Source organism: Gossypium raimondii, chromosome 9, assembly GCF_025698545.1.
Source record: "Gossypium raimondii isolate GPD5lz chromosome 9, ASM2569854v1, whole genome shotgun sequence".
NCBI classification, from domain to species: domain Eukaryota; kingdom Viridiplantae; phylum Streptophyta; class Magnoliopsida; order Malvales; family Malvaceae; genus Gossypium; species Gossypium raimondii.
Genome location: NC_068573.1, coordinates 28,820,362 through 28,836,133, shown reverse-complemented (window position 1 = coordinate 28,836,133; position 15,772 = coordinate 28,820,362). Strand labels below are relative to the sequence as shown.

At 34.8% G+C, this 15,772-nt stretch overlaps 1 protein-coding gene across 3 annotated transcripts; it reads right to left on the bottom strand.

The window, feature by feature from the left end:
* Nucleotides 1-832: 832 nt before the first annotated feature.
* LOC105798861 (uncharacterized) lies at nt 833-8,618 on the bottom strand. Of its 3 annotated transcripts, none has more exons than XM_052620508.1 (14): nt 7,525-8,618; nt 7,365-7,446; nt 7,083-7,274; nt 6,608-6,672; nt 6,378-6,537; nt 5,816-6,061; nt 5,618-5,734; nt 5,077-5,268; nt 4,863-4,944; nt 3,259-4,184; nt 2,680-3,178; nt 2,403-2,593; nt 1,302-1,779; nt 833-1,113 (listed from the first exon to the last, which is right to left on the bottom strand). In XM_052620508.1, the coding sequence occupies exons 1-13, from the start codon at nt 8,550-8,552 to the stop codon at nt 1,327-1,329; spliced, it is 4,233 nt and encodes a 1,410-aa protein (XP_052476468.1). In that variant the 5' UTR covers nt 8,553-8,618; the 3' UTR covers nt 833-1,113; nt 1,302-1,326. The 3 variants fall into 3 exon arrangements, with proteins under 3 accessions (XP_052476468.1, XP_012484536.1, XP_012484535.1); XM_012629082.2 differs by having other exon boundaries at nt 833-1,106; XM_012629081.2 differs by having other exon boundaries at nt 833-1,779.
* Between the last annotated feature and the right edge of the window lie 7,154 nt (nt 8,619-15,772).

Sequence of the window (15,772 nt, the reverse complement as noted above, 5' to 3'; positions counted from 1 at the left end):
AAAAGATTTCTGAGTTAATTTATTGAATTCCTCAACTATATCAGAGTAAGTTCTATTAGAAAATCTCAAATATAAATCTTGGGAAAATTCATTCCAAGTAACAAAGTTCTTTTGCATATGTAACCATCAAACTAAACCTCTGCCTTTCTAGAGAGGTACATTGTAACAATTTCTAGTTTTTGATGGTCAGCAATGGAGAATATTACAAAGTATTTTTGACATTTTTTTATCCAACGCCTAGGATTAACTTCTTCAAACATTTGCTGTTCAATTTTTAGCCTTGGAGTAAAGGTAGAGAATCCATTTGTTGAGTCAGAGGTCTCCCCTTCATTCTGAAAAAAGTGTTACCTTGTTGGGGAGTGTAACAACTGTCAAGTATCTTCTTTGGCAGCAACCCTGATTGTTGTGGCTTGAAGGTAAATCTCTTTTGATCATCAATCACAATGACTTCTATTGGATGTTTACCATCCCTCCTTTGGAAAGGAATGGTAGTAGGGTTGGGAGTGTTTTCATCAGAAGTTACTGCAAGAGATTGGGGTTTTTTATCCTTATGCATCACTTTCTCTATACAAGTTTGGGTCTCTTGGAATCTAGCATCAATACTTCTTTGCTGGTCCTCACACATTTTTTGAACTGTTGCTTCATGTGCCTGCATAGATTCAAGCTGTTTCTGAATGGTTGTGACTTGTTCCTGCAGTTGATGCAATCCAATATCCTTTGTCATGATCATCTTCCTTTTGCTTTTACCCTGGTCGGTATGGATTGATGGATCTCTGATACCAATTTGTTATGAATCCAAATAATGGATTCAAGCTTGAATAAGAATGGGAGATTTCAAAAGAAGGCTGAATTTCCTTTCATAGATAGATTAAAAATGTATTACATTCTTCAATATATTTGCTTAGCTCATGTAACTAACCATAGGACATCTGGACAGCTGTAAGAAACAATACATTACTAATAAAAATTATGTATATCTATCAGTCGCATTCCAACTCAACTCACAGTTCAGCTTCCCTTATCTTCTTTAGCCATCAGCCTTTCGTCTTTCTCACGAGCATTCTTCCAAGGGCCTTCATTGTTGGGCTTTGCGCCCTAGTTTGTGCCTGCATCCTTGTTAGGCCATTCCTTACTCTTCACCATACGGGTCATTTGCATAACAATAATTGAAACAGAGGACTTAAAAGGATACTTCGTATATTACTGAAGTTGTCGTTTGTAAGCAACAATACGCATATATAGTGAGTTTTTTACTAATTTTCTTAACAAATTTATATTTATGTTTCTACAAGAACCATTACCTAGTGCAGTCTGACAATCCTTGCATCAACTATCATCGTCGGAATCATGAACAATTCTAGACCTTTTCACCCCCTTAACAGTTGGAACACTAGCTCTATCATCTTCGACGGCATCAGATTCAGACTCCACTTCATGTGACAACTCTTTATCTGATCCATTGCCATCATTGTTTCCATCTTCAGAGTCACTGCACCTTCCATTTTCATTTTCATTTTCATTTTCATTTTCATTGTCATTATCATTTCCAACATTGTTGGGAACAGCTTGTCCGACAACAGCTGTTGTTGGGTCCAAGATTTTGAAGTCTCGACAAGTGCTGCGTTTAGCGTGCTTCAATAAGTTCATCTTGGTTGCTTTGCTGAGTCGAATCAGATGTTTTTCATAATCTTCAATCTGGAATATCAGCTCTGGGATGCATTTATTCTCCCTTTTGATCTTGTTTATCATTCCTTTGCTGTTAGCGTTTTCTTGTTGAGCCTGCAACTCATTTTTATATCAGAAAAATGCAGTTGCTCAAGCAAAAATCCAAAATAAAATTGAATAAAGGACTAAGGGTGTAAAAAGTCAAGCCAAGCTCGAACTGTAAGAATCCCAATCTAGACCTGACTGGCTTTAGTTCAACCAACTTCATTCAAGATGAAAATCAAATTGCTTGAGCTTGCTTAATTAAACTCATTTACCTAAAAAAATTCTAAAACGAAAGTGAGTAAAGGACTAGGGGTAATGAGCAAAACTGAGCTTAAGTAGTAAGAATCTTAATCTCTAGCTCAACTCTAGCTCGATCAGGTCTCACTTTTAAAACTGACTCAATTGAAGATGAAAAGCAAAATACCTGAGCTTGCTTGATTAGGCTTATTTACCTAGTAAAACATGAGCTCGAGTGGCATACTCAACATCAAGCTCAGTTGTTTGTGCTTAAGCTCAACTTTGAGTGTTAACTCGATCAACATTTTCAATACTAATTTAAAACAGAAAAAGATCAAGCATTAAAATACTTGAATTTGGCTCGCCCAATAACTCAAGTAGCTTGTGAGCATAGACGGCTCGCTTTTACACCCCTATAAGCAACAACAAAATGCCAACAGGATTAAGGTCTGTACTTGTTGCATCTCTGCCACAAAGTTATAAAGCGGAACGGTGAGCTCCTTGCAAGTTAATTCGACAAGCTTCTGGAATTGAAGGCTTGGTAAAAGCTGCTTCTGACCTTTAGGGGCAATCTTGAGCTTTGAAATCAGAGCTAAATTCTTGTAAAATCTTGCGGTTAATCTAAGAAAATGCTCAGCTTGATTATCTGTATTGTATAATATCATAAATTCAGTTTAAAAGAATGATAGAAAAGTTAGAGATTTTGATCTTAATTGCAAAGTTCTTGCTTACCCTTAAGGCTCATCAAAACAAAGGAAGATAATACTTCAACAACGGCTTTAATCCTCGAATATACAATTTCCTCAAATGTGAAACCCAAATTATGCTCTCCATTCTGGTCATGATGAATGGTCTTTTGAGCAACTTGTGAAGCTGCCTTTAGCTTTTTAGTTGACCAATCCACGTCGATAATGACATTGTCTGTTATTTGAAGAAGACAAGAAGCTATAGCAATGGTTGTTGACTGGTTTACAACAAGGTATTCCGAGACTTGCGATAAGTCACTGTTGTTTGGTCCTATAAACTTTAAGAGCTCCTTTAACATTTCTTGAGCCACAAGCAAATCTGTTGGTGGTGAGCTCAAACTAGTGGCTAGTCTAACCATGCTTTTTGCAATACTGGAATTTGTTGTGTTGTTGGTTTTGCACATACGAATAGCCCAAGCTCCATGAGAGTTCCTCCATTTGCAGGGCAATTTGTGACCAATCATCAACAGGATATCACAAAGAATCTGAAAAACAAAGAATTACACTTGGACTGATTTTGTTTCTGAAAGTAGCAGTAGTTAAACCGAAGGAAATAATCATATACCTCAACCGTCCGAAAAGCTGATAGTTTCATAAGATCAGTGAGCAGCGGCTTCAAATATTTCTGAATGAATAGCTCTTTGTTTTTTATATCTTGGTCATCAATTTCAGAGGCTTGATCACATTCATCATGCAAATCAGCATTCTCAAGTTCAGGAACTGACAAGAGATTCTCAAGCAAGTGAGTCAAACAAGAACCACATAGACTGACTGTTATCATTTCTTTCAAGCAAAATAATGCTAGAAGGAGATGTTCCTTTCTTTCCTCTGCATCCTTTTTTGCTTTGCTTTCTTTTTTCCTATGACTAGTTGCAACATTTGAACCAGGTTTGAGCAGAAGAGTTAATCTCAGCAATGGAGGCCCCAGCATATTGATTTCCCCATAGATCAACTTCTTCATTGGACCTTCATTTCCCACAGCGGCTGAAGATTTTACATGATGAAGGGATGCATTCAAAGCAAATGAAATGATCTTAAAACAACTCTTTGATGTCTTGCTTGAGGATGACTGGCTATGATTCTGTGAAGTTGCTTTTATGTCAGAGCTTTCACTACTGTATAACTTCAGTGCCATTAGCAATAACTGATGGATGCTTGAAGTTGCCAAGAAAAATGTATGTTCTTGAATCAATTTGGGGTTGCCTGAGTCAATGTCATCTGTTGCATCTTTAGCAGTAGCTCGTAAATTTGGTCTTTTGCCAGCATTGCTTTGTCTTGAAGTACTTGCCTCCTTTGCCAATGAATCATGGCGGTCAACAAACTGCATAATCTCCTTTTCAAGTTCAACCTTTTGATCTGCTGCTTTCTCCAAATCCATTGCAACGGTATTCAATACCACTTCAATAACTCCAGACAAAATCAATGCAGAACATTTCCATTTCTCTTCATGAACAGCTGCAGAGCTTGCGTCATGAGTTTGACCAAGAATGTCTGCTTCAATACGAATACAACAAACTAGTATGGGAAAGAAACCGAGTTCAACAAAAGGAAATAGAGACTAATGCACATAATGTCCTAGATATTAAGCTGGGGTACAATTAAGAAGTCTTCTTTTGTTTTCTTCATAGTTCATGTTGAGGGGGGATTGGCTCCTCCAGGAGAAGTATTCGAAGTGTCGTCCTCGGGGACGCTGACCCGGTCTCTCAACAATGGGAAGGTATTATCCCTCAGGAAAGGGTTTTGCCCCCCCTCCACAAAGAGCCGTATACTATTCATGGAGGGGGGCACCTCGACCGGACATGAGTGTCTTGACCTTGGTGGGATTCGAACCCCTAACTTATGGAATATACCCCAATAGGTGACTTATATTCCATAGGTCAGGGGTTCGAATCTCACCAAGGGCGAGATGCTCACGTAACCTCTTGGTGGGTGGTTGTATGTCCATGTACGGTCGAGGCGCTCCCTCCATGAACCATACACGGCTCTCTGCAAGGGAGGGGGGGGCAAACCCTCCCCCGGAGGACAATACCTTCCATTGTTGACAGTCTGAGTCGGCTACCCAAAGGACGACACTTCAAAGACTTCCCCCAGAAGAGTCGATTCCGTCATCAACAGTTCATATCCAAATAGAAAGATACAAACAATATAAAAGGAAGAAAACCTTCAAACCTTCCAAATTTGCATTTCTTAGAAACTTCCGGATCTTCAAAAAAGCACCGGAAAACACCTCGGTAGACATGTTCCTGCCATCCTGAAGTAGTTTCACATTATGATGTGAGACTCAATATATTACCGGTGTGACTTTTAGAAAAAAAAAATTCATATGCCATCTTCAACACCATGAATTGGATTTTTGTACATGTACATTTAATGACGACAATACCTCATTCTCTTGCGAGAGGGAGAAACCGAAACATGCCCCAATAGAATCCAAAAGTTTATCGGTTTTGCCATGAGTCTGAAGAAGTAAAATCCAGGAGATACAAGAAAGAAGGCAATCCAGGGGCTCCTGAATAAGTACTTTGCCATTTTCTGATTTAATGCAAGAGCTAACTCCAAGCTGGACATCCGGACCCTGTGGAGATCACACTTCATGTCAAGTTATCAACTGCAAGTTATCATAACTTGCATAACTACACACCAATTCTCTAATATGCAGGATGGATAAGAATAACACTACAAGTTCTCCCGTTAGAAAATCAAATATTTGAAATGAAAGGTCTTTGTTTAAATTCAGGATCTATGCTGCTTCGACTCTTTATTTTCCCTGAAGTATCCATTTCTAACAATTGTATCCGGCAAATATCCAGACATAGACCATGTCAGACACGTAACCGTATCCAACATTCACCCTTAAGTCCTACTAACTTAGCTTAGGACTAGTAAAAGCTTTACATAAGTTATTTTAGAGCTTCAATAACTACCTCTTTGAAAAACTGGAGAAAATGAGGTAAGAGAAAATCAAAGACAAGCCCTCCAATTGCCGGATCTGCTAGAACGAGCTTCACCAGTCCTTGATACACAACTTGCTTCACCTTTGCCTAAATGCAGCAATTTCACCAGTTAGAAACATAGTTCATAAGGAACAAAAAGAAACAGTAAAGCTAATATACAAAGAGTACCTGCTGATAAAGACATCTCTGCAGCAAAGCACTCAACTCCTGAAAGAGATCTCCCCCCATGCTGCAAGGTATGTCAGCTTGCTGACTGCAGCTTGCTTGGCTAGACGAGTCTTGGAGAAAAAACAAGCCATCCCCCTTAGGTTGCTTCTCCGCTAGTATAAGCTCGATAATGGAATTTGTTGCTGCAACACGAACTGCTTCTTCTCTTCTAAACACAGCCTTGCGCACAACCAAAATAGCATAATCCTGAAATGTTGAAACAAACAATTAAATTATAAGCATTCTACAAATGAGGCAAATCTTCCACCTCGTGATATAACATTTTTCTTCAGGATTGCAGATCACTGATCAGAAACTGAAACATAATTACTAAAAGATATAATTTGATGTAAGTCACATTTCAATATTCTAAAAAAACATTTCGTTTCTTTCACTCATTTCTAGTGATTCTCCATAAACAGCTGCCCACCCAACACACTAGAGGCTAATTTGCATTTTTAAGTAACTTTATAAGTTAAAAGCTGGCTGCCTATGCCCATTAAATTGTGCTTGAGATATATACCCGAAGATCACGGCTGAATCTGATGAGAGGCAAAAGGGCACTGACAAGATAAGAGGCAATTTTTCCATCCATGAAAGTGAAGTAATCCAGCAATTCCTTAAGCCGGGGAATATGTTCCATCATAGGGTAAGGATAACACTGAATGAGATAACAGAGCAGCCTGCACATCAAAACCAGTGCTATCAATAACCAAAAATAAAACAAAACCAACATTTTATCTTTGCAGTTACCTTAATATTGGCCTACTCAGCTCTGGCTTCAAAGAGAGAATGCGAAACTTGACTTGCTCCATAATCTGTGTCAAAACCTTCAAATCAATTACTGAAGCATTCTCATAGGGAGAAAAAGAAGTACCAATTAATCATTTCCAGGGAGAAGGAGATCATAGTTCAAATAATTATTACTAAAAATAGGAACATGTTTCAAACTAAAAGTCTTCACGCAAAAGGCTGATAGATCATCAAAAAGCTTCAAACATTCCTCATTTTATGAAGGCAACTGCAAGACATACCAGTTTCATAATAGAAAGGGAGAGAGCATAGGAAGAGAAAAGAACAAACAAGATAGTTGTTATCCCATAGTTTAATATTTGAAACATTTCCATCATAATTGAATTCCTATTCCATTCTGTATCTCTGGCAATGCTGGTCGGCAGCTTTATACAAAAATTATGTAGTCTAATTGTGATTGCATAACTAGACAAACCTCGTTTCTTGCCATATCATGAACCTCAAATAGAGTTTTCAGCATCTGAATACCAAGCTCTTCAATGCCAAGGAGACCATTAGAATTGCCGAGCTCTTTGCAGTTTACCTCCCCAACTGACTCTAGCAAGATAAAACCAAATTGCAAAATACTAGGCACCATGTGCTCCCTCCCATAGTTGCTCTCATTTACCTACACACCAGCACAATGATACATAATGCAAATTTAAATATATGATTACATGATAGGAACATAATTCATAGGGCAAAAGAAGGGAATTACAGCTCTTAACACGGACTTCTCGACCACTTTAACACTCTTCAGATATTCTCCCTTAATATCATCCGGTATCCATTTACATTCTCTAAATGAAGGAACAAGTCACATACACTTTAATTAACTACTAGCAGAATTTGAAGGTTTTAAAGGAGTGGCCCCTTACTTGGTGAATTTATAGTCACGGTATGCGGTAAGCAAAGCTGTTTTCAAAATAGCCATTGAGCTTTCACTAAACCTCCGTACCCTTGACACTGACAATAAAACAGCCACCGTGAAATGATTAAAAGCTCGAAGATCAGATTTAACTAACCCCATAACCTCTTTCCCCAAAGAAGGATCCTGCTTGACTGCAAAGTTAACATGCAACAAAACAGTCCCTTCAACTTGCCTAACAGTGGAAGCCATTTTTGAACCCAATTCAGACCCAAAAAAGTACACAATCCCTTCAATAATCTCCCTTTTATTGAACCCTTTCGAAGCCAAAACTAACAACTGATAAACAAGGGAAGGCAAGTCCATCAAATCCACAGTTTTAATCCCCACGAAAACTTTCTCCAAAAACTCGTTCCCTCTCGTTTTATCAAGAAAACTAAACTCTTTGGCAATGGAAACCATTTTAAGCAAAAATCCTTTCGACCATTTGGAATCAAGAATCTTATCCACGACGGAATTCACATAATCCCCACCTTTTTCCTCCGCGTTTCGAATCAACTCGAAACATTGCGGCAAAAGATCGAACAGTTGGGCGTCATCCACTGAAACAACCCCTGATAAATCTGATGCAACCAAATCAATAACCAACTTGAGGTCTTCTAAAGGAACATGGATCAAAAGGGTGTTGAAATTTTTTATTGTTCTGAGGGAATTCGAGTCGTGGGGAAGCGAAGGGAATAGTTGAGTGTATGATGAGAGAAGAGAAGAGAGCAAAGAACAGACAGTGGGGGTTCCGGGAGAGAGTGAAATGAGGGAGAGAAGAGAGATGACGTACTCGCAGACGACGGAGGAGGGAGAAGGAGAGGCGGCGCGTGAATGGAGGTAAGAGAGGAGGTCCTTGTGACAGTGAGGAGAGAGGAGAAATGGAGGCAGTGAAACGTTGGATTGTTGATGGCTGTTGGAAGGTTGCTTTCGTTGAGCTAAATGCACGATATCGACGTCGTTTAACGGCGGCGCCGCCGATTCCGTGGTGGCCATTGCTGTAATTAGTTGCAGTCTGGGAATCTCTCTCACTATCTATCTGTATTTCTCGAGGCGGGAAATTTCGAGTTTAAGCTTTTGCATTTTGCGCGGGAAAATCTGACATAAAAGCAATCCATATCTGGGCCGGACCCGGTTTAAAATTTTTTCATTTTTGGTTTTCGCCCGGTTCAAGCCACTGCCTCGTTTCATTTTTCTATACGTACACATTCTCTAAATTAACCATTAATTTTCGAATAAATTAATTAAATTAAAAAGCGTAATGTGAAATTTATGTTTATATTTTTTAATTTGAGTTTTATTCTTAAATTTAATTATTAATTTTTTAAAAAGAATCAAATCACTTTTCTTTAGCTTAGATACTAATTTAAATATTTTTTAGCAATATTGACATAACATGATTATCTATATGTACTTTATATTGATATGATATTATTTATTTTATATGTCACATTAATAAATAATTTTAAAATATAAAATATTCAAAATTCAAAACAATATAAAAGTAAATAAAAAAACATAAACTACAAGTGGATTGTCATGGGTGTCATTCATAAAAATTTAACATTTTAGTCCGTATTTTCATTATAAAATTGAAATTCAACTTTTTTAAAGATTGATGATTAAATTCGATTTTTAAAAAAATTAAGACTAATTTTAACTAAAAATAATGATCAAATTGACAAAAAAATTAAAATTAAAATTATGCCCTAATTAAAGTAGAAGATAGCATTCGAACTTATCAAAATAAATATATATATTAATATTAAGGCTAGTAATTAATCCCATGGGGTTTTTTTTAAATTATGATTCTATTATTTATATAATAAATAAAAATTGAATTTTATTAATTAATAATATTTTTCTAAAATTTGTTAAATGTTCAAGGTTGATTATGAATCTTAAATCACCTTTTAAGTGAACCATTTAAAATTATTAAAATATATTGTTCGAAAATTTTGAATACTTTTTAAGTTTAAAATTCAAATCCAAATCTTCATCTAACATTTACAACGTTATTTAGTAATGAAGTAAATTCACTAAGATATCATAACTAAACTCTCTATTATATACCATTACAAAAGCAACTTAAATTTATGTTTTAACAAATATTATTTTTATTAGTGGGTTACCCTCATAGGATATTCTTAATTTCTTTGGGTCAAATTTGTTCACCATATATGACCTTATTTTATCTCATCTTCACCGTTGCATCTTCTATATGAAATTTATTATTATTAATCATAATCTTGCAATGCCAGTGAGAGGATATGATTTACTTTTTGAATAAGCTATGATTTCTACTATTGCAAGTGAAGTCGTGTCAAACATAAATCATATACCTAACATATCAACTTTTGACTCTGATATTAACTAAGCATATACTTTCAATATATCAAATTATATAAGTTATATACACATAGTCGGTCACTTACTCAGGATTGGTAAGTTACACTATAAACATCGCAAGTGAATGAATCCATAAACAGATCCGGGATAAATTTAACTTGGGCGTTATTCGATGTATTGTCAGTTTAGACAATCGTATATGTCTCTATCTTTCTGAGAGTCATCCCCTCTGATACATAAGATCGGGTATCTTCCCAATTAGACTTGATAGGTAACATAATAGTCATTTGAATCAATTGCTCATTTTTTTCTCAAACTATGAACTATTTATATTATTTACTAAGACAAGTTGTCTTTTTGCATCATAATTAATCCCTATGATGCAACTTATTTATTAGTTAAAAGTTAGGTAATTAGTGAGCCAATATGTGTTTTGTTCATTTTTTTTTGTTTTTTTTTTGTGCAAAAGTCAGTGAGAACAATTATAAAAAATAATAATTTAACAATAAAATTTTATTAACCAATATGTTTGAAAAATTACAAGCATAAATGACGAAATAACTACACTACACTAATTCAATCAAAATGTTTCTTTTGTTACTGTACAAACCCAATAATGCCCGGGCCCAACTAAACCTAGAATGGCCCAACACCTGACCCAAACTAAACAACCCACTAACTAAATTCCAGCAGCAACCCTAGCAGCATACAACCTCCAACCCTAGCCGCCGCACATCAGCCCTGCACCACCACCCTTTGCGCACGTACGTGTCCCACGTACATCCCCAGTTGGCCGAATCTGCGCAACAAACGGCAAAACAGACGCAAAGAACAAGTAAATGAAAGAGAAAAACGCAAAAAAAATGAGAGAATAACAGAAATACAAAGGTGTTATGTTATTTCTTTGATTTTTTCTTCATTTTTCGGCTATATAAAGCCGAGGAAAATCTGTAAATAGGGGGGAAGGATGAATAAAAAAGGATTCAATATCAACAAACAAATTTTCTTTTCCGAATACAAAAGGTGTTTTTTCATTTTCTCAGCATTTTGAGTTTCATTTTTTTTCTTTTAGCCTTTTTTATTATTTTATTTTTCATTGAAAATAAAAAAAAGGAGGAAGAAACTTACCTGGTCGCCAGAGTCGACGGGCCGGCGTCTTCTCCATCGACGGAGGCGTTGTGCTCGCTGAAACTCGCGGCGGCGATCGAAGGACTGGCGGCGGCTTCTGGGGTTGGGGTTTTGAAACCCTAACAGAGAAAAATGAAAAAGAATCAAGGGTTTTTTTTTTGTTTGTTTTAGTTATAAATGTTTTTTTTTTGTTAAAATTTAGTTTAAATAAGAAGGATAAAAAGGCGCCGTTTTGAAGGGGCCAGACCCGCGCGGTGACTCGACCCGGAGGGAAGGATCCGCGCGTTCTGGCCTGAATGGGGAAATTGTGCGTTTAGTCCTTTTTTTTGCGTTTCGTTTCAATTAAACCCTTTTGTTTCTTTTTAAATTGGGCGCATATTTGATTTTTGTTTCAAAACGGTCCCCATTCTCTTGCTTGATGTTTTAGGGCGGATTATTTTCCATTCGGCCCCTCATGTAATTCGCGTGTTGCAAATCGGTCCTCCTTTTATTTTAATGTCATTTATTAGTTATTTTGCATTTTAATCCTTTTTCACACCATTATTATATCATTTATTCCATTTTATGCTTATACACCATTTATAAGATATATATATATATATATATATATATTTTTATAACACATATTCCTTTAAACGTTTATAAATCCATGCATTTTATATATAAATATATGTATATACATATACATTCTTGTATTATTTTATTTTCATATCTTTATACATACATATTTTTCTTATTATAATGCGTACATATTCTTAGACTTCTTAAACGCATGCATATATTTTACATACGTTTTACATGTTTCATTTTATCTTTTTAGCTTTTATATATTTTATATTTTATAGATATATACATATTCATTTCTTTTATGTCTGTAAATGTATATACATATACATATTTTTATATTTTCATTTTATTTTCAAAATTTTCATGAGCACATGTACATACTTTTATATTTTTTTTCACGATTTTCAAATACATACATGCATTTTCTATTAGTTTTTGATTGATATATTCCATTCTATCTTTTTACATGTATCCTTGTATATGTGTGTTAAATAAATGTGTACACATATTTGCAAATTTACTTGTATATTGTACTTGTATATATATTTTGTAAATATTTATTCACATATGTTTTAAATTAAAGTTTTTGTTTCATACTGTACATTAACTTTTTAACATACCTTTTGGGAAATATATTTTGGTTTTGCCACAACATTAAAATCATCATATTTTTACAAATTTCCAAAATATTTGGCATTCATGATTCTCGAGAAAGATCGTGTCCTAACTTACTAGATTGCGATTATTTTTCGATGAATTTAGAAAGCCAAGTGTTTGTTTGCAATAAATTCACAAATTTCAAATAAAAGCTTATTCTCGGGAATTCAAAAATGTTGGGTCCTAACTTACTCGTCATGACATTTTCTTCTCGAAATAAGAATTTTCAAAAGCAAAAGATAATATTCGGGTATTTTGAGGATTTAAAAACATTGTGCCGTAACTCACTGGGTGTGGTGTTTTATTTCTTTGAAATAAGAATGTCTCATCATTTTAATTCATTCATGAAATAAAAAGTTTCCTTGTAAAATCTTTTCAAATTTTCGACACCAAGGCATTAAAAAATCAATTTGGTACCAATTTTGGGCGTTACGAGGGTGCTAATCCTTCCTCGTGCGTAACTGACTCCCGAACCTGTTTTCTCAAATTTCGCAGACCAAAATTATTTCTATGGTGGGTCGATCACACCCCAATCAAGGATCGGTGGCGACTCCAATTTTATTATTTTTAAGTCGACAACTAAATTTTTGTTTTCAAAAAACGGTTTCGACAGCTTGGCGACTCCACTGGGGACACTAGAGAGTCGAGCCATGAATTGATTATGTTTTGTCTTTTTGTCGAAAATCAAAAGTTTTTAAAAAATCATGATTTCCCTTCGCATTCATTGATCTTTTATCATGGAATGTCGGCTACTTTGCATTTACATTTGCATTTTTGCATTACATGGTCAGTTTTACCCTTAAGTGGGAGCGAGAAACTAGTCCTTTGTGAGGTTTTCACCTCCGTGCAGGGTAGTGGACCGCTTCCAGGATACATCCGTACCTATGTCTTCGTGAGATTTTCATCTCCGTGCACCATAGGGAAATGTATTCCCCAATCGAACTCGGTCCATATGAGCCTATAATGGGTGAGGATCGAGAATCTGCTGGTTCGGTACCTTACTCTCTAGAAACTAAACCTCATATAGTGAGCTTTAAGAACTTGCCCTAGGTAGAGCTATACCAAACCCTAGTGGATTCCTGAATAAATGTTCTTGCTATTTCATGTTTGTATTGGATTATATCTTTTTGGTGTGATACTAACTTGGGTTTATTTTGTTTTGGCTGCATGACATCATGATCGTATTACATTTGCATCTTAGAAAAGAGATGTTGATTTGAGTTCGATTACTAGATTAGAAAGCTTCTTATGGAATACGGGTTTCTTGATAAGGTGGAAGATAATACGGTGGTCCGAGGAAAACAAGGCATGAAAAGCCTAACAAGAGGAGTATACGACTTTGCTGTATGACCTGAGGATTCAAATCGTCAAAGTTTATTCAAAAGTCATCAAAGGTCCCAATCTCATAAAGAAGCTAATGAACGTGAGTGAGCAAGGAGTTACGACCTAGATCAAACAAAAAGGAGTTCAAATTCGCGAGATACATCTTAATATCTGAATGGTCGATGTCTTCGCTTGGAGTACAAAGGTGAAGCCGTATATATATATCCGCTTTAAGTAAAGAGATTTGTTTTCTAGTGAAACTTTCTAGTAAAGAATTAAACATGAATCGACGTCTCTCTTTGCATTCATTTCATGCATTTGCATTTCATTACATTATATGCATTAGACACCTTTAAATGATCCTAATGAACTAAAACCATTGCTCAGTTAACCTAGAAACCAACCAACCAACCAAACTGTAACAACCCGGTTTTGACCCTAATCGGAACAGTGGTTTCGGGACCACAAATCCGAATTAGAAAAATATTATTATTATTATTATGTGTGTTTATTTTGTGTGTATGTGGTTGTGTGAAATTTTCGTGTTTTAATTTCGTCGTTTAAGTGTCCGATTTAATAAAAGGGCTTAATCGCGTAAAATAAAAATTTAGGGGTTAATTATAAAAGCACCTAATTGTTGTTGTCTTTATAACTTAGAGGTTTTATAATGCAAATAGTCCACTATGTAAGTTAGTGGGTGGCAAAGGACTAATATAACCTTATTATATATGTTTTGTTTATAAATTATTAAAGGTTAAATAAGTAAATTAATAAATAATGTATAGTATAATAAAACAAAACATAAACAAGCCATTATCCTCTCTTTTGTTGGCCGAATGTTGCAAAGAAAGAAAACATCTATGGCATTTAGGGTTTCGACACTTTGCTAGCTTGATTAAGGTATGAAATTGTTTCGGTTTTTGATAATTTTTACGTTTTTGAGATTGTTGCTTTGAATACTTCAGAACCCATGTATTAATTTTGTGAATTGTTGATGATTTTGAAATGTGCCATTGATGAATATTTGTGTTTTGTGATGTTTGATGATGAATAATGGAAGATATGTCTTAGATTAACATGTTTTGTCTTGGGATTTTTGATGAATTTGAGTATTTAGGGCTAAATTGTGAAAATAAGTTTTTGAGGGACTAAAATGGGAAATAAATGAAATACATGGACTTGTATAAATACAATGAAGATTCGGCCTAACTATGGTGTTGTGAGATTTTGTGTAATTTGTGTTTTACTTAATAGGGACTAAATTGCAAAAGTGTAAAATGTCCGGGCAAAATGGTAATTTGCCCTTTTATGTGTTTTGGATAAAATTGAATGATTTGATGAATAAGAGGTTAAATTTGAATATGTTTAGATCATGAATGAAGAAAATGTAATTAGATCGAGGAAAGTCGAAAGTAATCGAATAGTCGATCGAGTCCGCGGATATCCGAGGTAAGTCTATTAGCTATTTAATGTCATAAAATCAGTATATAGGTATGTATATGTGCTGTATTTTGATGAATTATAATTGAAAATATGTTGGTTGAAATAATTAAAAGTATGAGTGAATTATATGCATTATTGTTACATGTTGAATCATAGGTATATACTTATATAGTCATTTGAATTTAGTTAAAGTATGAAGGTATATAAGTATATACATGTATAAATTATTAGATTAATCAAAGGTATGTATAAGGTATACGTATATATATAAAAAGGGTTCGAATGATTATAAAAGTATATATATATATATATAAACTCTTGGATTTGATTTGTGATATGTATGTTATGTTTGTATATATATATATAGATTCGAATAAGCATGCAAAAATACGTGCATGTGTTGTGTATTGAATTTAGATATGTCATTATATATGTATATACGTGTATAAACCTTTGGAATTAATTTAAGACATGGAATTCATGAGTATATATGTGGTATTGAAAAGTATGTTTATGTGTGAGATGAAAATATATGTATATGCAATATTTGATTGGATATGTTTACATATATGAATAGGTACTTAATCCGAATTTAGGTAAGATATATGTGTAAGATATTATGAAATGCGATGAATCAAGTATATGCGTATATGTTCTTGAAATGAATTTAGGTATGGAACTTATATATGTTTAAGAAAGTTTCGATTATGTGAATTTATTCATGCAAAAGTCTCGAATGGAAATGAATA